Below are 26,179 nucleotides of genomic sequence, written 5' to 3'. Positions count from 1 at the left end.
CTAACCTCCCCTTCCCTCTCCCCTCTCCTCTCTCCTCCAGGTCTTACTAACCTCCCCCTCCCTCTCCCCTCTCCTCTCTCCTCCAGGTCTTACTAACCTCCCCTCCCTCTCCCCTCTCCTCTCTCCTCCAGGTCTTACTAAACTCCCCCTCCCTCTCCCCTCTCCTCTCTCCTCCAGGTCTTACTAACCTCCCCCTCCCTCTCCCCTCTCCTCTCTCCTCCAGGTCTTACTAACCTCCCCCTCCCTCTCCCCTCTCCTCTCTCCTCCAGGTCTTACTAACCTCCCCCTCCCTCTCCCCTCTCCTCTCTCCTCCAGGTCTTACTAACCTCCCCCTCCCTCTCCCCTCTCCTCTCTCCTCCAGGTCTTACTAAACTCCCCCTCCCTCTCCCCTCTCCTCTCTCCTCCAGGTCTTACTAACCTCCCCCTCCCCTCCCCTCTCCTCTCTCCTCCAGGTCTTACTAACCTCCCCTCCCTCTCCCCGTCTCCTCTCTCCTCCAGGTCTTACTAAACTCCTCCTCCCTCTCCCCTCTCCTCTCTCCTCCAGGTCTTACTAAACTCCTCCTCCCCCTCCCCCTCTCCTCTCTCCTCCAGGTCTTACTAAACTCCCCCTCCCTCTCCCCTCTCCTCTCTCCTCCAGGTCTTACTAAACTCCCCTCCCTCTCCCCTCTCCTCTCTCCTCCAGGTCTTACTAACCTCCCCCTCCCTCTCCCCTCTCCTCTCTCCTCCAGGTCTTACTAAACTCCCCCTCCCTCTCCTCTCTCCTCCAGGTCTTACTAAACTCCCCTCCCTCTCCCCTCTCCTCCAGGTCTTACTAAACTCCCCCTCCCTCTCCCCTCTCCTCTCTCCTCCAGGTCTTACTAACCTCCCCCTCCCTCTCCCCTCTCCTCTCTCCTCCAGGTCTTACTAACCTCCCCCTCCCTCTCCCCTCTCCTCTCTCCTCCAGGTCTTACTAAACTCCCCTCCCTCTCCCCTCTCCTCTCTCCTCCAGGTCTTACTAAACTCCCCCCCTCCCCTCTCCTCTCTCCTCCAGGTCTTACTAACCTCCCCCCCCCCTCTCCTCTCTCCTCCAGGTCTTACTAACCTCCCCTCCCTCTCCCCTCTCCTCTCTCCTCCAGGTCTTACTAAACTCCCCTCCCTCTCCCCTCACCTCTCTCCTCCAGGTCTTACTAACCTCCCCCTCCCTCTCCCCTCTCCTCTCTCCTCCAGGTCTTACTAACCTCCCCCTCCCTCTCCCCTCTCCTCTCTCCTCCAGGTCTTACTAACCTCCCCCTCCCTCTCCCCTCTCCTCTCTCCTCCAGGTCTTACTAACCTCCCCCTCCCTCTCCCCTCTCCTCTCTCCTCCAGGTCTTACTAAACCGCTCTGCCTCCCTGCTTGTGCAGCCCTGCCATCCGGGCTGGTGTGTGTCTCGTCTCCTCTCCCTGGACTCCTCCTCAGACCTCCAGGACATCCCTGTGTTCCTCCAGCCGGGGATTGCAGCAAACAGGCCTATTCCCTGGGACTTGGCTCCTCCCCTGGGCCTCCAGGGCTGTGACGAGAGGGTGGCTAGGGCCTTGGCCTCTCTAACTCATCCCGGCCTGCCCCCATCCCTGGAGGGGAGAGGTAGGGGTGGGGGCTGTAGGAGGTGTGTGGTGGTGGGCAGTGGAGGGGTGCTACATGGCAGCCACCTGGGATCCCATATCGACCAGTATGACATCATCATCAGGTGAATGACCAATCAAACAAACAATCAATGTAATTGTAAAAGAAGCACAATCTTTTTAAATCAGATAATATTTTTCATGACCCCTTCTGTTTCTGATATTATAACCAATCCCGGTTTTAGTATTCCAGACGGCTAAAATAAATACATCAAAGCAACCAAACTAACCTCTACCACTCCTGGTCACTAAGGGGATATACTGGATTAGATTTGTATTGTCTGAAGCTGTGTCTTCCTGCTTCTCCTCTCTCACCTCCTTCCCCTCCTCTTTCTCCTTCCCCTTCACACTCTTCTCTCTCCTCTCAGGATGAACAACGCCCCAGTGTCAGGGTTTGAGAGGGACGCAGGCTCCAGGACCACTGTCCGTCTGATGTACCCAGAGGGAGCTCCCCTTTCCCCCAGCGAGTACAGACACACCTCCCTGGTTACCCTGGTGGTCTACAAGTGCCTGGACCTGGACTGGCTCACCTCTGTCATCACCAAACAGCCTCTGGTGGGAATGTGTTTACTTCCTGTTTGTTTTCCCGTTTGTCTGTTTGTTTCCCTGTCAGAGACACAGTGGCTTGAGGAATTTTAGTGCAGATTTGCAGACAGAAAATGATTTCTAAAGTAGCTTCTATACATTCTGCTGTCCATGGACAGGGTTGGGTAGGTTACTTTCCGTTACAGTTACTACTTACCTGTCCAAGATTTTTATCAGTAATGTAACTTTTGGATTACCCTAACATAATCTGCACTTTCAGTTACTGCATTTGGTATGCTATCATAGTGGTCTCTGACTTGTTGTCAGACTCACTCAGGTGGAATAAACTTAAAGGTCAACTGCACTTCCTGATTTGGCCTTGTTTTTCATCAATGGTCATTAAGAAATGCTAGCAGCCATGAGAGAAGGCAAACAAGAGTTGTGTTGGGGGTGTGGTTTGATGTGGGTGTTTCATGGGTGTGTCTTTGCCATTCAATCAAAACCTATAATGACAGTAGCTAGCCAGTTTGAGTTAAAACATTATTGAAAGAAAGCCGGCAACATGCATCAAACATGTCACGTTTGCTTGATTATGAGCTAGCTAGCTAACGTTAGTTAGCAGGGATCAAACTTGTCTTCAGGTGCAACGTTAGATATGCAAATCTTCCTCTCCCGTTATATGTTAAGGAGAGGCTATAAATGTAGCTATATACTTCACAGTATTATAGCCTAGTATCATAGAGGCAAAGCCTATCAAAGAATGGCATGTAGCTAGCTAGCCCTTGATCATGACTCTCAGTTCCATTACATTACACATAAGAGTCATTGGACGAAGGTGTTTTGTTAAGAGCCCCGATGCTCAATCGTAACATTGCTTGCGGTACGATTTTAGAAGCACAAGGTCCTTATATTTCATATAATTTTCAAAAAACAAAAGGTTAAATTGATACACTGCTTGATAGGGTTAGTGTTCCCACACGGCCATATCTCCATGTTGTAACAACCGTCGTTAGGAATGGACCAAGGCGCAGCGGGAATGTGGATACTCATGTTTATTGATGAAAAAACAAGTAAAGTATCCACTGGAAAACCAAACAAAACAATACTCACGACGGCAACAGTGTGACATGCTAAACAAGCAGTGATCACAAACAACTACCCACAACCCCAAAGAAAAACACACACTCCTATATAGGACTCCCAATCAAAGGCAACTCAACACACCTGCCTTCAATTGGGAGTCGCAATCACCAACACAACCATTCACACACACAAAACCCCCCTGCCACATCCTGACCAAAACTAACACAATTACGCCCTCTGCTGGTCAGGACGTGACACATGTTACATCATTTGTTTACGGAAGACAAGAGGCGACCATTGTGCAAATTAGCTATCTAGTATGCTCTGCACAACTATGTAAGCGTAACTTGGGAAGTGTAGCGGAAGTGTAGTTTGGTCAGATGGAGGCTCCATAGCTGTATGGATCTGTTCAAAACTGCTACAGTAAGTGTATTTTTTTTATTTGAAGGATTTTTTCTCGCTGATAAAAGACAAGGGCCATAATGTTTCGAAATCTGTATCTCAAGCGATGATTATTGATGTTTCTAAACGTTAAAACACAGCGTCGGGACTGTAGTTCACATGAGGCAGTTGTAAGCAAAGCTAATTGCTGAGAACTACAGGGAAAAGGTAGAATGGCGCCTAACATTTTTGAGAGCTATAACTAGCTAGCTATAAACAAAATGTAGCTACTTACCAACAGCACACCAGTCTCAGGTTTGATGGTTGACACCCCAAGTAGAAGACAGTCAGAGTTAATCCATATCCTGGCCATCTGCCTAAGATTGTTGAACAACTTTATGGAAGCCCATTTTCACTAGAGTAGATATTTCATGAGCAAGGGCAAGTACTAACCACTGTCTGGGGAAGACTTTCCAGTGGGCGAGATCGTTGCCCTGGGTATTGCAGGGTTTGCTAATTTTCAACCATTCCATTTGTCCTCTAAGGAGAGATCTGCAAGTGCCTAGCCTCTGCTGAGAGCCTGTGACACAACTTCCACTTTTGGACGTTAACAAGGCGACACTCCATCTTAACTCCTCCTCTACATTTACTGGATTGGTTGAACAGTGAAAAATATTTTTTTCTTCTTGTCAAGACCAGTATGTAGGGGATATAGTTTCAGGCATTTCTTTGTTTTGCGCCAACTAGGTTACCACCAGACCCATGCAAAGCAAACACGCCCAGTCTTTTCCCAGAAAACACGGTGCCACCACGTGTTAATAGGCAAATGGGGGTATGAATTGTTGACATATTTGTAAACTAACCTTCATTTACTCGTTGTGACACATTCAGACTCTAAACTCCGTTTTAGACGAGGCTGACTTTATGACCAAAATCATCCTATTTGCCCTTCGCAGTCAATTTTCATAAACATTACAAGTAACTGATTACATGCAATTAGTTACTCCCCAAACCTGTCTATGTTTGTGTTCTAGAGCTGTTTCTGATTCCTGTGGTTGTGTTGTTTAGAGCTGGTGGTCCAAGCTGTGGTTCTGGAGAGACGTTGTGGAGAACATTCCTCTGAAGCCGGAGAACATCCAGATACTTAACACAGAGATCATGCGCAAGACAGGCCTAGCACTTCAGAGATACACACAGCAACAGAGGAAGGTTAGTACTACTGATACACACTGCAACAGAGGAAGGTTACTACTACTTATACACACAGCAACAGAGGAAGGTTACTACTACTGATACACACAGCAACAGAGGAAGGTTACTACTACTGATACACACAACAACAGAGGAAGGTTAGTACTACTGATACACACAGCAACAGAGGAAGGTTAGTACTACTGATACAAACAGCAACAGAGGAAGGTTACTACTACTGATACACACAGCAACAGAGGAAGGTTACTACTACTGATACACACAACAACAGAGGAAGGTTAGTACTACTGATACACACAACAACAGAGGAAGGTTAGTACTACTGATACACACAGCAACAGAGGAAGGTTAGTACTACTGATACACACAGCAACAGAGGAAGGTTACTACTACTGATACACACAGCAACAGAGGAAGGTTACTACTACTGATACACACAACAACAGAGGAAGGTTAGTACTACTGATACACACAGCAACAGAGGAAGGTTAGTACTACTGATACACACAGCAACAGAGGAAGGTTACTACTGATACACACAGCAACAGAGGAAGGTTACTACTACTTATACACACAGCAACAGAGGAAGGTTAGTACTACTGATACACAAAACAACAGAGGAAGGTTAGTACTACTGATACACACAGCAACAGAGGAAGGTTAGTACTACTGATACACACAGCAACAGAGGAAGGTTACTACTACTGATACACACAGCAACAGAGGAAGGTTAGTACTGATACACACAGCAACAGAGGAAGGTTACTACTACTGATACTCACAGCAACAGAGGAAGGTTAGTACTGATACACACAGCAACAGAGGAAGGTTACTACTACTGATACACACAGCAACAGAGGAAGGTTACTACTACTGATACACACAGCAACAGAGGAAGGTTACTAGTACTCATACACACAGCAACAGAGGAAGGTTACTACTACTGATACACACAGCAACAGAGGAAGGTTACTACTACTGATACACACAGCAACAGAGGAAGGTTACTACTACTGATACAGCAACAGAGGAAGGTTACTAGTACTGATACACACAGCAACAGAGGAAGGTTACTACTACTGATACACACAGCAACAGAGGAAGGTTACTACTACTGATACACACAGCAACAGAGGAAGGTTACTACAACTGATACACACAGCAACAGAGGAAGGTTACTACTACTGATACACACAGCAACAGAGGAAGGTTAGTACTACTGATACACACAGCAACAGAGGAAGGTTAGTACTACTGATACACACAGCAACAGAGGAAGGTTACTACTACTGATACACACAGCAACAGAGGAAGGTTAGTACTACTGATACAGACAGCAACAGAGGAAGGTTACTACTACTGATACACACAGCAACAGAGGAAGGTTACTACTACTGATACACACAGCAACAGAGGAAGGTTAGTACTACTGATACACACAGCAACAGAGGAAGGTTAGTACTACTGATACACACAGCAACAGAGGAAGGTTACTACTACTGATACACACAGCAACAGAGGAAGGTTAGTACTACTGATACACACAGCAACAGAGGAAGGTTACTACTACTGATACACACAGCAACAGAGGAAGGTTAGTACTACTGATACACACAGCAACAGAGGAAGGTTAGTACTACTGATACACACAGCAACAGAGGAAGGTTAGTACTACTGATACACACAGCAACAGAGGAAGGTTAGTACTACTGATACACACAGCAACAGAGGAAGGTTACTACTACTGATACACACAGCAACAGAGGAAGGTTAGTACTACTGATACACACAGCAACAGAGGAAGGTTAGTACTACTGATACACACAGCAACAGAGGAAGGTTAGTACTACTGATACACACAGCAACAGAGGAAGGTTACTACTACTGATACACACAGCAACAGAGGAAGGTTAGTACTACTGATACACACAGCAACAGAGGAAGGTTACTACTACTGATACACACAGCAACAGAGGAAGGTTACTACTACTGATACACACAGCAACAGAGGAAGGTTAGTACTACTGATACACACAGCAACAGAGGAAGGTTACTACTACTGATACACACAGCAACAGAGGAAGGTTAGTACTACTGATACACACAGCAACAGAGGAAGGTTACTACTACTGATACACACAGCAACAGAGGAAGGTTACTACTACTGATACACACAGCAACAGAGGAAGGTTACTACTACTGATACACACAGCAACAGAGGAAGGTTACTACTACTGATACACACAGCAACAGAGGAAGGTTACTACTACTGATACACACAGCAACAGAGGAAGGTTAGTACTACTGATACACACAGCAACAGAGGAAGGTTAGTACTACTGATACACACAGCAACAGAGGAAGGTTACTACTACTGATACACACAGCAACAGAGGAAGGTTAGTACTACTGATACACACAGCAACAGAGGAAGGTTACTAGTACTGATACACACAGCAACAGAGGAAGGTTACTACTACTGATACACACAGCAACATAGGAAGGTTACTACTACTGATACACACAGCAACAGAGGAAGGTTACTACTACTGATACACACAGCAACAGAGGAAGGTTACTAGTACTGATACACACAGCAACAGAGGAAGGTTAGTACTACTGATACACACAGCAACAGAGGAAGGTTACTACTACTGATACACACAGCAACAGAGGAAGGTTAGTACTACTGATACACACAGCAACAGAGGAAGGTTACTACTACTGATACACACAGCAACAGAGGAAGGTTAGTACTACTGATACACACAGCAACAGAGGAAGGTTAGTACTACTGATACACACAGCAACAGAGGAAGGTTACTACTACTGATACACACAGCAACAGAGGAAGGTTAGTACTACTGATACACACAGCAACAGAGGAAGGTTACTACTACTGATACACACAGCAACAGAGGAAGGTTACTACTACTGATACACAAAGCAACAGAGGAAGGTTACTACTACTGATACACACAGCAACAGAGGAAGGTTACTACTACTGATACACACAGCAACAGAGGAAGGTTACTGCTACTGATACACACAGCAACAGAGGAAGGTTACTACTACTGATACACACAGCAACAGAGGAAGGTTAGTACTACTGATACACACAGCAACAGAGGAAGGTTAGTACTACTGATACACACAGCAACAGAGGAAGGTTACTACTACTGATACACACAGCAACAGAGGAAGGTTAGTACTACTGATACACACAGCAACAGAGGAAGGTATAGTACTGATACACACAGCAACAGAGGAAGGTAGTACTACTGATACACACAGCAACAGAGGAAGGTTAGTACTACTGATACACACAGCAACAGAGGAAGGTTACTACTACTGATACACACAGCAACAGAGGAAGGTTAGTACTACTGATACACACAGCAACAGAGGAAGGTTACTACTACTGATACACACAGCAACAGAGGAAGGTTACTACTACTGATACACACAGCAACAGAGGAAGGTTACTACTACTGATACACACAGCAACAGAGGAAGGTTAGTACTACTGATACACACAGCAACAGAGGAAGGTTAGTACTACTGATACACACAGCAACAGAGGAAGGTTACTACTACTGATACACACAGCAACAGAGGAAGGTTAGTACTACTGATACACACAGCAACAGAGGAAGGTTAGTACTACTGATACACACAGCAACAGAGGAAGGTTAGTACTACTGATACACACAGCAACAGAGGAAGGTTAGTACTACTGATACACACAGCAACAGAGGAAGGTTAGTACTACTGATACACACAGCAACAGAGGAAGGTTAGTACTACTGATACACACAGCAACAGAGGAAGGTTAGTACTACTGATACACACAGCAACAGAGGAAGGTTAGTACTACTGATACACACAGCAACAGAGGAAGGTTACTACTACTGATACACACAGCAACAGAGGAAGGTTAGTACTACTGATACACACAGCAACAGAGGAAGGTTACTACTACTGATACACACAGCAACAGAGGAAGGTTACTACTACTGATACACACAGCAACAGAGGAAGGTTACTACTACTGATACACACAGCAACAGAGGAAGGTTACTACTACTGATACACACAGCAACAGAGGAAGGTTACTACTACTGATACACACAGCAACAGAGGAAGGTTACTACTACTGATACACACAGCAACAGAGGAAGGTTACTACTACTGATACACACAGCAACAGAGGAAGGTTACTACTACTGATACACACAGCAACAGAGGAAGGTTAGTACTACTGATACACACAGCAACAGAGGAAGGTTACTACTACTGATACACACAGCAACAGAGGAAGGTTAGTACTACTGATACACACAGCAACAGAGGAAGGTTACTACTACTGATACACACAGCAACAGAGGAAGGTTACTACTACTGATACACACAGCAACAGAGGAAGGTTACTACTACTGATACACACAGCAACAGAGGAAGGTTACTACTACTGATACACACAGCAACAGAGGAAGGTTACTACTACTGATACACACAGCAACAGAGGAAGGTTAGTACTACTGATACACACAGCAACAGAGGAAGGTTACTACTACTGATACACACAGCAACAGAGGAAGGTTACTACTACTGATACACACAGCAACAGAGGAAGGTTACTACTACTGATACACACAGCAACAGAGGAAGGTTAGTACTACTGATACACACAGCAACAGAGGAAGGTTAGTACTACTGATACACACAGCAACAGAGGAAGGTTAGTACTACTGATACACACAGCAACAGAGGAAGGTTACTACTACTGATACACACAGCAACAGAGGAAGGTTACTACTACTGATACACACAGCAACAGAGGAAGGTTAGTACTACTGATACACACAGCAACAGAGGAAGGTTACTACTACTGATACACACAGCAACAGAGGAAGGTTACTACTACTGATACACACAGCAACAGAGGAAGGTTAGTACTACTGATACACACAGCAACAGAGGAAGGTTACTACTACTGATACACACAGCAACAGAGGAAGGTTAGTACTACTGATACACACAGCAACAGAGGAAGGTTAGTACTACTGATACACACAGCAACAGAGGAAGGTTAGTACTACTGATACACACAGCAACAGAGGAAGGTTAGTACTACTGATACACACAGCAACAGAGGAAGGTTACTACTACTGATACACACAGCAACAGAGGAAGGTATAGATACTGATACACACAGCAACAGAGGAAGGTTAGTACTACTGATACACACAGCAACAGAGGAAGGTTAGTACTACTGATACACACAGCAACAGAGGAAGGTTAGTACTACTGATACACACAGCAACAGAGGAAGGTTAGTACTACTGATACACACAGCAACAGAGGAAGGTTAGTACTACTGATACACACAGCAACAGAGGAAGGTTACTACTACTGATACACACAGCAACAGAGGAAGGTTACTAGTACTGATACACACAGCAACAGAGGAAGGTTACTACTACTGATACACACAGCAACAGAGGAAGGTTACTACTACTGATACACACAGCAACAGAGGAAGGTTAGTACTACTGATACACACAGCAACAGAGGAAGGTTAGTACTACTGATACACACAGCAACAGAGGAAGGTTAGTACTACTGATACACACAGCAACAGAGGAAGGTTAGTACTACTGATACACACAGCAACAGAGGAAGGTTACTACTACTGATACACACAGCAACAGAGGAAGGTTAGTACTACTGATACACACAGCAACAGAGGAAGGTTAGTACTACTGATACACACAGCAACAGAGGAAGGTTACTACTACTGATACACACAGCAACAGAGGAAGGTTACTACTACTGATACACACAGCAACAGAGGAAGGTTAGTACTACTGATACACACAGCAACAGAGGAAGGTTACTACTACTGATACACACAGCAACAGAGGAAGGTTACTACTACTGATACACACAGCAACAGAGGAAGGTACTACTACTGATACACACAGCAACAGAGGAAGGTTACTACTACTGATACACACAGCAACAGAGGAAGGTTACTACTGATACACACAGCAACAGAGGAAGGTTACTACTACTGATACACACAGCAACAGAGGAAGGTTAGTACTACTGATACACACAGCAACAGAGGAAGGTTAGTACTACTGATACACACAGCAACAGAGGAAGGTTAGTACTACTGATACACACAGCAACAGAGGAAGGTTAGTACTACTGATACACACAGCAACAGAGGAAGGTTAGTACTACTGATACACACAGCAACAGAGGAAGGTTAGTACTACTGATACACAAAGCAACAGAGGAAGGTTACTACTACTGATACACACAGCAACAGAGGAAGGTTAGTACTACTGATACACACAGCAACAGAGGAAGGTTACTACTACTGATACACACAGCAACAGAGGAAGGTTACTACTACTGATACACACAGCAACAGAGGAAGGTTAGTACTACTGATACACACAGCAACAGAGGAAGGTTAGTACTACTGATACACACAGCAACAGAGGAAGGTTAGTACTACTGATACACACAGCAACAGAGGAAGGTTACTACTACTGATACACACAGCAACAGAGGAAGGTTAGTACTACTGATACACACAGCAACAGAGGAAGGTTACTACTACTGATACACACAGCAACAGAGGAAGGTTACTACTACTGATACACACAGCAACAGAGGAAGGTTAGTACTACTGATACACACAGCAACAGAGGAAGGTTACTACTACTGATACACACAGCAACAGAGGAAGGTTAGTACTACTGATACACACAGCAACAGAGGAAGGTTACTACTACTGATACACACAGCAACAGAGGAAGGTTAGTACTACTGATACACACAGCAACAGAGGAAGGTTAGTACTACTGATACACACAGCAACAGAGGAAGGTTACTACTACTGATACACACAGCAACAGAGGAAGGTTAGTACTACTGATACACACAGCAACAGAGGAAGGTTAGTACTACTGATACACAAAGCAACAGAGGAAGGTTACTACTACTGATACACACAGCAACAGAGGAAGGTTACTACTACTGATACACACAGCAACAGAGGAAGGTTACTACTACTGATACACACAGCAACAGAGGAAGGTTACTACTACTGATACACACAGCAACAGAGGAAGGTTAGTACTACTGATACACACAGCAACAGAGGAAGGTTAGTACTACTGATACACACAGCAACAGAGGAAGGTTACTACTACTGATACACACAGCAACAGAGGAAGGTTACTACTACTGATACACACAGCAACAGAGGAAGGTTACTACTACTGATACACACAGCAACAGAGGAAGGTTAGTACTACTGATACACACAGCAACAGAGGAAGGTTAGTACTACTGATACACACAGCAACAGAGGAAGGTTAGTACTACTGATACACACAGCAACAGAGGAAGGTTACTACTACTGATACACACAGCAACAGAGGAAGGTTAGTACTACTGATACACACAGCAACAGAGGAAGGTTAGTACTACTGATACACACAGCAACAGAGGAAGGTTACTACTACTGATACACACAGCAACAGAGGAAGGTTAGTACTACTGATACACACAGCAACAGAGGAAGGTTAGTACTACTGATACACACAGCAACAGAGGAAGGTTACTACTACTGATACACACAGCAACAGAGGAAGGTTACTACTGATACACACAGCAACAGAGGAAGGTTACTACTACTGATACACACAGCAACAGAGGAAGGTTAGTACTACTGATACACACAGCAACAGAGGAAGGTTACTACTACTGATACACACAGCAACAGAGGAAGGTTACTACTACTGATACACACAGCAACAGAGGAAGGTTAGTACTACTGATACACACAGCAACAGAGGAAGGTTACTACTACTGATACACACAGCAACAGAGGAAGGTTACTACTACTGATACACACAGCAACAGAGGAAGGTTAGTACTACTGATACACACAGCAACAGAGGAAGGTTACTACTACTGATACACACAGCAACAGAGGAAGGTTACTACTACTGATACACACAGCAACAGAGGAAGGTTACTACTACTGATACACACAGCAACAGAGGAAGGTTAGTACTACTGATACACACAGCAACAGAGGAAGGTTAGTACTACTGATACACACAGCAACAGAGGAAGGTTACTACTACTGATACACACAGCAACAGAGGAAGGTTAGTACTACTGATACACACAGCAACAGAGGAAGGTTACTACTACTGATACACACAGCAACAGAGGAAGGTTACTACTGATACACACAGCAACAGAGGAAGGTTAGTACTACTGATACACACAGCAACAGAGGAAGGTTACTACTACTGATACACACAGCAACAGAGGAAGGTTACTACTACTGATACACACAGCAACAGAGGAAGGTTACTACTACTGATACACACAGCAACAGAGGAAGGTTAGTACTACTGATACACACAGCAACAGAGGAAGGTTAGTACTACTGATACACACAGCAACAGAGGAAGGTTACTACTACTGATACACACAGCAACAGAGGAAGGTTACTACTACTGATACACACAGCAACAGAGGAAGGTTACTACTACTGATACACACAGCAACAGAGGAAGGTTAGTACTACTGATACACACAGCAACAGAGGAAGGTTACTACTACTGATACACACAGCAACAGAGGAAGGTTAGTACTACTGATACACACAGCAACAGAGGAAGGTTACTACTACTGATACACACAGCAACAGAGGAAGGTTAGTACTACTGATACACACAGCAACAGAGGAAGGTTACTACTACTGATACACACAGCAACAGAGGAAGGTTAGTACTACTGATACACACAGCAACAGAGGAAGGTTAGTACTACTGATACACACAGCAACAGAGGAAGGTTACTACTACTGATACACACAGCAACAGAGGAAGGTTAGTACTACTGATACACAAAACAACAGAGGAAGGTTAGTACTACTGATACACACAGCAACAGAGGAAGGTTAGTACTACTGATACACACAGCAACAGAGGAAGGTTAGTACTACTGATACACACAGCAACAGAGGAAGGTTACTACTACTGATACACACAGCAACAGAGGAAGGTTACTACTACTGATACACACAGCAACAGAGGAAGGTTAGTACTACTGATACACACAGCAACAGAGGAAGGTTAGTACTACTGATACACACAGCAACAGAGGAAGGTTACTACTACTGATACACACAGCAACAGAGGAAGGTTAGTACTACTGATACACACAGCAACAGAGGAAGGTTACTACTACTGATACACACAGCAACAGAGGAAGGTTACTACTACTGATACACACAGCAACAGAGGAAGGTTACTACTACTGATACACACAGCAACAGAGGAAGGTTACTACTACTGATACAGCAACAGAGGAAGGTTACTAGTACTGATACACACAGCAACAGAGGAAGGTTACTACTACTGATACACACAGCAACAGAGGAAGGTTAGTACTACTGATACACACAGCAACAGAGGAAGGTTACTACTGCTGATACACACAGCAACAGAGGAAGGTTACTACTACTGATACACACAGCAACAGAGGAAGGTTAGTACTACTGATACACACAGCAACAGAGGAAGGTTACTACTACTGATACACAAAGCAACAGAGGAAGGTTACTACTACTGATACACACAGCAACAGAGGAAGGTTACTACTACTGATACACACAGCAACAGAGGAAGGTTACTACTACTGATACACACAGCAACAGAGGAAGGTACTACTACTGATACACACAGCAACAGAGGAAGGTTAGTACTACTGATACACACAGCAACAGAGGAAGGTTACTACTACTGATACACACAGCAACAGAGGAAGGTTACTACTACTGATACACACAGCAACAGAGGAAGGTTAGTACTACTGATACACACAGCAACAGAGGAAGGTTACTACTACTGATACACACAGCAACAGAGGAAGGTTACTACTACTGATACACACAGCAACAGAGGAAGGTTACTACTACTGATACACACAGCAACAGAGGAAGGTTACTACTACTGATACACACAGCAACAGAGGAAGGTTAGTACTACTGATACACAAAACAACAGAGGAAGGTTAGTACTACTGATACACACAGCAACAGAGGAAGGTTAGTACTACTGATACACACAGCAACAGAGGAAGGTTACTACTACTGATACACACAGCAACAGAGGAAGGTTAGTACTACTGATACACACAGCAACAGAGGAAGGTTAGTACTACTGATACACACAGCAACAGAGGAAGGTTAGTACTACTGATACACACAGCAACAGAGGAAGGTTAGTACTACTGATACACACAGCAACAGAGGAAGGTTACTACTACTGATAACACAGCAACAGAGGAAGGTTACTAGTACTGATACACACAGCAACAGAGGAAGGTTAGTACTACTGATACACACAGCAACAGAGGAAGGTTACTACTACTGATACACACAGCAACAGAGGAAGGTTACTACTACTGATACAGCAACAGAGGAAGGTTACTACTACTGATACACACAGCAACAGAGGAAGGTTACTACTACTGATACACACAGCAACAGAGGAAGGTTACTACTACTGATACACACAGCAACAGAGGAAGGTTACTACTACTGATACACACAGCAACAGAGGAAGGTTACTACTACTGATACACACAGCAACAGAGGAAGGTTAGTACTACTGATACACACAGCAACAGAGGAAGGTTAGTACTACTGATACACACAGCAACAGAGGAAGGTTACTACTACTGATACACACAGCAACAGAGGAAGGTTACTACTACTGATACAGACAGCAACAGAGGAAGGTTACTACTACTGATACACACAGCAACAGAGGAAGGTTACTACTGATACACAAAGCAACAGAGGAAGGTTACTACTACTTATACACACAGCAACAGAGGAAGGTTACTACTACTGATACACACAGCAACAGAGGAAGGTTACTACTACTGATACACACAGCAACAGAGGAAGGTTACTACTACTGATACACACAGCAACAGAGGAAGGTTACTACTGATACACACAGCAACAGAGGAAGGTTATTACTACTGATACACACAGCAACAGAGGAAGGTTACTACTGATACACACAGCAACAGAGGAAGGTTACTACTACTGATACACACAGCAACAGAGGAAGGTTAGTACTACTGATACACACAGCAACAGAGGAAGGTTAGTACTACTGATACACACAGCAACAGAGGAAGGTTAGTACTACTGATACACACAGCAACAGAGGAAGGTTAGTACTAATGATACACACAGCAACAGAGGAAGGTTACTACTACTGATACACACAGCAACAGAGGAAGGTTAGTACTACTGATACACAAAGCAACAGAGGAAGGTTACTACTACTGATACACACAGCAACAGAGGAAGGTTAGTACTACTGATACACACAGCAACAGAGGAAGGTTACTACTACTGATACACACAGCAACAGAGGAAGGTTACTACTACTGATACACACAGCAACAGAGGAAGGTTACTACTACTGATACACACAGCAACAGAGGAAGGTTAGTACTACTGATACACACAGCAACAGAGGAAGGTTACTACTACTGATACACACAGCAACAGAGGAAGGTTACTACTACTGATACACACAGCAACAGAGGAAGGTTAGTACTACTGATACACACAGCAACAGAGGAAGGTTACTACTACTGATACACACAGCAACAGAGGAAGGTTACTACTACTGATACACACAGCAACAGAGGAAGGTTACTACTACTGATACACACAGCAACAGAGGAAGGTTACTACTACTGATACACACAGCAACAGAGGAAGGTTACTAGTACTGATACACACAGCAACAGAGGAAGGTTACTACTACTGATACACACAGCAACAGAGGAAGGTTACTACTACTGATACACACAGCAACAGAGGAAGGTTACTACTACTGATACACACAGCAACAGAGGAAGGTTACTACTACTGATACACACAGCAACAGAGGAAGGTTACTACTACTGATACACACAGCAACAGAGGAAGGTTAGTACTACTGATACACACAGCAACAGAGGAAGGTTACTACTACTGATACACACAGCAACAGAGGAAGGTTAGTACTACTGATACACACAGCAACAGAGGAAGGTTACTACTACTGATACACACAGCAACAGAGGAAGGTTACTACTACTGATACACACAGCAACAGAGGAAGGTTACTACTACTGATACACACAGCAACAGAGGAAGGTTACTACTACTGATACACACAGCAACAGAGGAAGGTATAGTACTGATACACACAGCAACAGAGGAAGGTTACTACTACTGATACACACAGCAACAGAGGAAGGTTAGTACTACTGATACACACAGCAACAGAGGAAGGTTACTACTACTGATACACACAGCAACAGAGGAAGGTTAGTACTACTGATACACACAGCAACAGAGGAAGGTTACTACTACTGATACACACAGCAACAGAGGAAGGTTACTACTACTGATACACACAGCAACAGAGGAAGGTTACTACTACTGATACACACAGCAACAGAGGAAGGTTACTACTACTGATACACACAGCAACAGAGGAAGGTATACTACTGATACACACAGCAACAGAGGAAGGTTAGTACTACTGATACACACAGCAACAGAGGAAGGTATACTACTGATACACACAGCAACAGAGGAAGGTTACTACTACTGATACACACAGCAACAGAGGAAGGTTACTACTACTGATACACACAGCAACAGAGGAAGGTTAGTACTACTGATACACACAGCAACAGAGGAAGGTTAGTACTACTGATACACACAGCAACAGAGGAAGGTTACTACTACTGATACACACAGCAACAGAGGAAGGTTACTACTACTGATACACACAGCAACAGAGGAAGGTTACTACTACTGATACACACAGCAACAGAGGAAGGTTAGTACTACTGATACACACAGCAACAGAGGAAGGTTACTACTACTGATACACACAGCAACAGAGGAAGGTTACTACTACTGATACACACAGCAACAGAGGAAGGTTAGTACTACTGATACACACAGCAACAGAGGAAGGTTACTACTACTGATACACACAGCAACAGAGGAAGGTTAGTACTACTGATACACACAGCAACAGAGGAAGGTTACTACTACTGATACACACAGCAACAGAGGAAGGTTAGTACTACTGATACACACAGCAACAGAGGAAGGTTAGTACTACTGATACACACAGCAACAGAGGAAGGTTACTACTACTGATACACACAGCAACAGAGGAAGGTTACTACTACTGATACACACAGCAACAGAGGAAGGTTACTACTACTGATACACACAGCAACAGAGGAAGGTTACTACTACTGATACACACAGCAACAGAGGAAGGTTACTACTACTGATACACACAGCAACAGAGGAAGGTTACTACTACTGATACACACAGCAACAGAGGAAGGTTACTACTACTGATACACACAGCAACAGAGGAAGGTTACTACTACTGATACACACAGCAACAGAGGAAGGTTAGTACTACTGATACACACAGCAACAGAGGAAGGTTAGTACTACTGATACACACAGCAACAGAGGAAGGTTACTACTACTGATACACACAGCAACAGAGGAAGGTTACTACTACTGATACACACAGCAACAGAGGAAGGTTAGTACTACTGATACACACAGCAACAGAGGAAGGTTACTACTACTGATACACACAGCAACAGAGGAAGGTTAGTACTACTGATACACACAGCAACAGAGGAAGGTTAGTACTACTGATACACACAGCAACAGAGGAAGGTTACTACTACTGATACACACAGCAACAGAGGAAGGTTACTACTACTGATACACACAGCAACAGAGGAAGGTTACTACTACTGATACACACAGCAACAGAGGAAGGTTACTACTACTGATACACACAGCAACAGAGGAAGGTTACTACTACTGATACACACAGCAACAGAGGAAGGTTACTACTGATACACACAGCAACAGAGGAAGGTTACTACTACTGATACACACAGCAACAGAGGAAGGTTACTACTACTGATACACACAACAACAGAGGAAGGTTAGTACTACTGATACACACAGCAACAGAGGAAGGTTAGTACTACTGATACACACAGCAACAGAGGAAGGTTACTACTACTGATACACACAGCAACAGAGGAAGGTTAGTACTACTGATACACACAGCAACAGAGGAAGGTTACTACTACTGATACACACAGCAACAGAGGAAGGTTACTACTACTGATACACACAGCAACAGAGGAAGGTTACTACTACTGATACACACAGCAACAGAGGAAGGTTACGACTACTGATACACACAGCAACAGAGGAAGGTTAGTACTACTGATACACACAGCAACAGAGGAAGGTTACTACTACTGATACACACAGCAACAGAGGAAGGTTAGTACTACTGATACACACAGCAACAGAGGAAGGTTACTACTACTGATACACACAGCAACAGAGGAAGGTTACTACTGATACACACAGCAACAGAGGAAGGTTACTACTACTGATACACACAGCAACAGAGGAAGGTTACTACTACTGATACACACAGCAACAGAGGAAGGTTAGTACTACTGATACACACAGCAACAGAGGAAGGTTACTACTACTGATACACACAGCAACAGAGGAAGGTTAGTACTACTGATACACACAGCAACAGAGGAAGGTTAGTACTACTGATACACACAGCAACAGAGGAAGGTTACTACTACTGATACACACAGCAACAGAGGAAGGTTACTACTACTGATACACACAGCAACAGAGGAAGGTTACTACTACTGATACACACAGCAACAGAGGAAGGTTACTACTACTGATACACACAGCAACAGAGGAAGGTTAGTACTACTGATACACACAGCAACAGAGGAAGGTTACTACTACTGATACACACAGCAACAGAGGAAGGTTAGTACTACTGATACACACAGCAACAGAGGAAGGTTACTACTACTGATACACACAGCAACAGAGGAAGGTTACTACTACTGATACACACAGCAACAGAGGAAGGTTACTACTACTGATACACACAGCAACAGAGGAAGGTTACTACTACTGATACACACAGCAACAGAGGAAGGTTAGTACTACTGATACACACAGCAACAGAGGAAGGTTAGTACTACTGATACACACAGCAACAGAGGAAGGTTAGTACTACTGATACACACAGCAACAGAGGAAGGTTACTACTACTGATACACACAGCAACAGAGGAAGGTTAGTACTACTGATACACACAGCAACAGAGGAAGGTTACTACTACTGATACACACAGCAACAGAGGAAGGTTAGTACTACTGATACACACAGCAACAGAGGAAGGTTACTACTACTGATACACACAGCAACAGAGGAAGGTTACTACTACTGATACACACAGCAACAGAGGAAGGTTAGTACTACTGATACACACAGCAACAGAGGAAGGTTACTACTACTGATACACACAGCAACAGAGGAAGGTTAGTACTACTGATACACACAGCAACAGAGGAAGGTTACTACTACTGATACACACAGCAACAGAGGAAGGTTACTACTACTGATACACACAGCAACAGAGGAAGGTTACTACTACTGATACACACAGCAACAGAGGAAGGTTACTACTACTGATACACACAGCAACAGAGGAAGGTTACTACTACTGATACACACAGCAACAGAGGAAGGTTACTACTACTGATACACACAGCAACAGAGGAAGGTTACTACTACTGATACACACAGCAACAGAGGAAGGTTACTACTACTGATACACACAGCAACAGAGGAAGGTTACTACTACTGATACACACAGCAACAGAGGAAGGTTACTACTACTGATACACACAGCAACAGAGGAAGGTTACTACTACTGATACACACAGCAACAGAGGAAGGTTACTACTACTGATACACACAGCAACAGAGGAAGGTTACTACTACTGATACACACAGCAACAGAGGAAGGTTACTACTACTGATACACACAGCAACAGAGGAAGGTTACTACTACTGATACACACAGCAACAGAGGAAGGTTACTACTACTGATACACACAGCAACAGAGGAAGGTTAGTACTACTGATACACACAGCAACAGAGGAAGGTTACTACTACTGATACACACAGCAACAGAGGAAGGTTACTACTACTGATACACAAAGCAACAGAGGAAGGTTACTACTACTGATACACACAGCAACAGAGGAAGGTTACTACTACTGATACACACAGCAACAGAGGAAGGTTAGTACTACTGATACACACAGCAACAGAGGAAGGTTAGTACTACTGATACACACAGCAACAGAGGAAGGTTAGTACTACTGATACACACAGCAACAGAGGAAGGTTAGTACTACTGATACACACAGCAACAGAGGAAGGTTAGTACTACTGATACACACAGCAACAGAGGAAGGTTACTACTACTGATACACACAGCAACAGAGGAAGGTTACTACTACTGATACACACAGCAACAGAGGAAGGTTACTACTACTGATGCACACAGCAACAGAGGAAGGTTACTACTACTGATACACACAGCAACAGAGGAAGGTACTACTACTGATACACACAGCAACAGAGGAAGGTTACTACTACTGATACACACAGCAACAGAGGAAGGTTACTACTACTGATACACACAGCAACAGAGGAAGGTTAGTACTACTGATACACACAGCAACAGAGGAAGGTTAGTACTACTGATACACACAGCAACAGAGGAAGGTTAGTACTACTGATACACAAAGCAACAGAGGAAGGTTACTACTACTGATACACACAGCAACAGAGGAAGGTTACTACTACTGATACAGCAACAGAGGAAGGTTACTAGTACTGATACACACAGCAACAGAGGAAGGTTACTACTACTGATACACACAGCAACAGAGGAAGGTTACTACTACTGATACACACAGCAACAGAGGAAGGTTACTACTACTGATACACACAGCAACAGAGGAAGGTTACTACTACTGATACACACAGCAACAGAGGAAGGTTAGTACTACTGATACACACAGCAACAGAGGAAGGTTACTACTACTGATACACACAGCAACAGAGGAAGGTTACTACTACTGATACACACAGCAACAGAGGAAGGTTACTACTACTGATACACACAGCAACAGAGGAAGGTTACTACTACTGATACACACAGCAACAGAGGAAGGTTAGTACTACTGATACACACAGCAACAGAGGAAGGTTACTACTACTGATACACACAGCAACAGAGGAAGGTTAGTACTACTGATACACACAGCAACAGAGGAAGGTTAGTACTACTGATACACACAGCAACAGAGGAAGGTTAGTACTACTGATACACACAGCAACAGAGGAAGGTTACTACTACTGATACACACAGCAACAGAGGAAGGTTAGTACTGATACACACAGCAACAGAGGAAGGTTACTACTACTGATACACACAGCAACAGAGGAAGGTTACTACTACTGATACAGCAACAGAGGAAGGTTACTAGTACTGATACACACAGCAACAGAGGAAGGTTACTACTACTGATACACACAGCAACAGAGGAAGGTTAGTACTACTGATACACACAGCAACAGAGGAAGGTTACTACTACTGATACACACAGCAACAGAGGAAGGTTACTACTACTGATACACACAGCAACAGAGGAAGGTTACTACTACTGATACACACAGCAACAGAGGAAGGTTACTACTACTGATACACACAGCAACAGAGGAAGGTTACTACTACTGATACACACAGCAACAGAGGAAGGTTACTACTACTGATACACACAGCAACAGAGGAAGGTTACTACTACTGATACACAAAGCAACAGAGGAAGGTTACTACTACTGATACACACAGCAACAGAGGAAGGTTAGTACTACTGATACACACAGCAACAGAGGAAGGTTACTACTACTGATACACACAGCAACAGAGGAAGGTATACTACTGATACACACAGCAACAGAGGAAGGTTACTACTACTGATACACACAGCAACAGAGGAAGGTATACTACTGATACACACAGCAACAGAGGAAGGTTACTACTACTGATACACACAGCAACAGAGGAAGGTTAGTACTACTGATACACACAGCAACAGAGGAAGGTTACTACTACTGATACACACAGCAACAGAGGAAGGTTACTACTACTGATACACACAGCAAAAGAGGAAGGTTAGTACTACTGATACACACAGCAACAGAGGAAGGTTACTACTACTGATACACACAGCAACAGAGGAAGGTTAGTACTACTGATACACACAGCAACAGAGGAAGGTTACTACTACTGATACACACAGCAACAGAGGAAGGTTAGTACTACTGATACACACAGCAACAGAGGAAGGTTAGTACTACTGATACACACAGCAACAGAGGAAGGTTAATACTACTGATACACACAGCAACAGAGGAAGGTTACTACTACTGATACACACAGCAACAGAGGAAGGTTACTACTACTGATACACACAGCAACAGAGGAAGGTTACTACTACTGATACACACAGCAAGAGAGGAAGGTTACTACTACTGATACACACAGCAACAGAGGAAGGTTAGTACTACTGATACACACAGCAACAGAGGAAGGTTACTAGTACTGATACACACAGCAACAGAGGAAGGTTACTACTACTGATACACACAGCAACAGAGGAAGGTTACTACTACTGATACACACAGCAACAGAGGAAGGTTACTACTACTGATAAACAGCAACAGAGGAAGGTTACTAGTACTGATACACACAGCAACAGAGGAAGGTTACTACTACTGATACACACAGCAACAGAGGAAGGTTACTACTACTGATACACACAGCAACAGAGGAAGGTTACTACTGCTGATACACACAGCAACAGAGGAAGGTTACTACTACTGATACACACAGCAACAGAGGAAGGTTACTACTACTGATACACACAGCAACAGAGGAAGGTTAGTACTACTGATACACACAGCAACAGAGGAAGGTTACTACTACTGATACACACAGCAACAGAGGAAGGTTACTACTACTTATACACACAGCAACAGAGGAAGGTTACTACTACTGATACACACAGCAACAGAGGAAGGTTAGTACTACTGATACACAAAGCAACAGAGGAAGGTTACTACTACTGATACACACAGCAACAGAGGAAGGTTACTACTACTGATACACACAGCAACAGAGGAAGGTTACTACTACTGATACACACAGCAACAGAGGAAGGTACTACTACTGATACACACAGCAACAGAGGAAGGTTAGTACTACTGATGCACACAGCAACAGAGGAAGGTTACTACTACTGATACACACAGCAACAGAGGAAGGTATACTACTGATACACACAGCAACAGAGGAAGGTTACTACTACTGATACACACAGCAACAGAGGAAGGTTACTACTACTGATACACACAGCAACAGAGGAAGGTTACTACTACTGATACACACAGCAACAGAGGAAGGTTACTACTACTGATACACACAGCAACAGAGGAAGGTTAGTACTACTGATACACACAGCAACAGAGGAAGGTTACTACTACTGATACACACAGCAACAGAGGAAGGTTAGTACTACTGATACACAAAGCAACAGAGGAAGGTTACTACTACTGATACACACAGCAACAGAGGAAGGTTAGTACTACTGATACACACAGCAACAGAGGAAGGTTAGTACTACTGATACACACAGCAACAGAGGAAGGTTACTACTACTGATACACACAGCAACAGAGGAAGGTTAGACTACTGATACACACAGCAACAGAGGAAGGTTACTACTACTGATACACACAGCAACAGAGGAAGGTTTAGTACTGATACACACAGCAACAGAGGAAGGTTACTACTACTGATACACACAGCAACAGAGGAAGGTTAGTACTACTGATACACACAGCAACAGAGGAAGGTTAGTACTACTGATACACACAGCAACAGAGGAAGGTTACTACTACTGATACACACAGCAACAGAGGAAGGTTACTACTACTGATACACACAGCAACAGAGGAAGGTTACTACTACTGATACACACAGCAACAGAGGAAGGTTACTACTACTGATACACACAGCAACAGAGGAAGGTTACTACTACTGATACACACAGCAACAGAGGAAGGTTACTACTACTGATACAGCAACAGAGGAAGGTTACTACTACTGATACAGCAACAGAGGAAGGTTACTACTACTGATACACACAGCAACAGAGGAAGGTTACTACTACTGATACACACAGCAAAAGAGGAAGGTTAGTACTAATGATACACACAGCAACAGAGGAAGGTTACTACTACTGATACACACAGCAACAGAGGAAGGTTAGTACTACTGATACACACAGCAACAGAGGAAGGTTACTACTACTGATACACACAGCAAAAGAGGAAGGTTAGTACTAATGATACACACAGCAACAGAGGAAGGTTACTACTACTGATACACACAGCAACAGAGGAAGGTTAGTACTACTGATACACAAAGCAACAGAGGAAGGTTACTACTACTGATACACACAGCAACAGAGGAAGGTTAGTACTACTGATACACACAACAACAGAGGAAGGTTAGTACTACTGATACACACAACAACAGAGGAAGGTTAATACTACTGATACAGTAACAGAGGAAGGTTACTACTACTGATACACACAGCAACAGAGGAAGGTTAGTACTACTGATACACACAGCAACAGAGGAAGGTTACTACTACTGATACACACAGCAAGAGAGGAAGGTTACTACTACTGATACACACAGCAACAGAGGAAGGTTAGTACTACTGATACACACAGCAACAGAGGAAGGTTACTAGTACTGATACACACAGCAACAGAGGAAGGTTACTACTACTGATACACACAGCAACAGAGGAAGGTTACTACTACTGATACACACAGCAACAGAGGAAGGTTACTACTACTGATACAGCAACAGAGGAAGGTTACTAGTACTGATACACACAGCAACAGAGGAAGGTTACTACTACTGATACACACAGCAACAGAGGAAGGTTACTACTACTGATACACACAGCAACAGAGGAAGGTTACTACTGCTGATACACACAGCAACAGAGGAAGGTTACTACTACTGATACACACAGCAACAGAGGAAGGTTACTACTACTGATACACACAGCAACAGAGGAAGGTTACTACTACTGATACACACAGCAACAGAGGAAGGTTACTACTACTGATACACACAGCAACAGAGGAAGGTTACTACTACTGATACACAC

The 26,179-nt window shown here is 43.8% G+C and overlaps 1 protein-coding gene across 1 annotated transcript in view; it reads left to right on the top strand.

Moving 5' to 3' along the window:
- Nucleotides 1–26,179, top strand: part of st3gal7 (ST3 beta-galactoside alpha-2,3-sialyltransferase 7) — a 67,710-nt gene that overhangs the window by 3,738 nt on the left and 37,793 nt on the right. The window contains exons 4-6 of the mRNA XM_045710061.1: nt 1,345–1,703; nt 2,007–2,193; nt 4,696–4,836. Coding sequence (XP_045566017.1) covers nt 1,345–1,703; nt 2,007–2,193; nt 4,696–4,836 — 687 coding nt within the window. The remainder of the gene's footprint in view (nt 1–1,344; nt 1,704–2,006; nt 2,194–4,695; nt 4,837–26,179) is intronic.

The sequence above is a fragment of the Salmo salar genome, chromosome ssa28 (genome assembly GCF_905237065.1).
Source record: "Salmo salar chromosome ssa28, Ssal_v3.1, whole genome shotgun sequence".
NCBI lineage: Eukaryota > Metazoa > Chordata > Actinopteri > Salmoniformes > Salmonidae > Salmo > Salmo salar.
The sequence above is the reverse complement of the archived record's forward strand: the minus strand, read 5'-3'. Positions and strand labels throughout refer to the sequence as shown.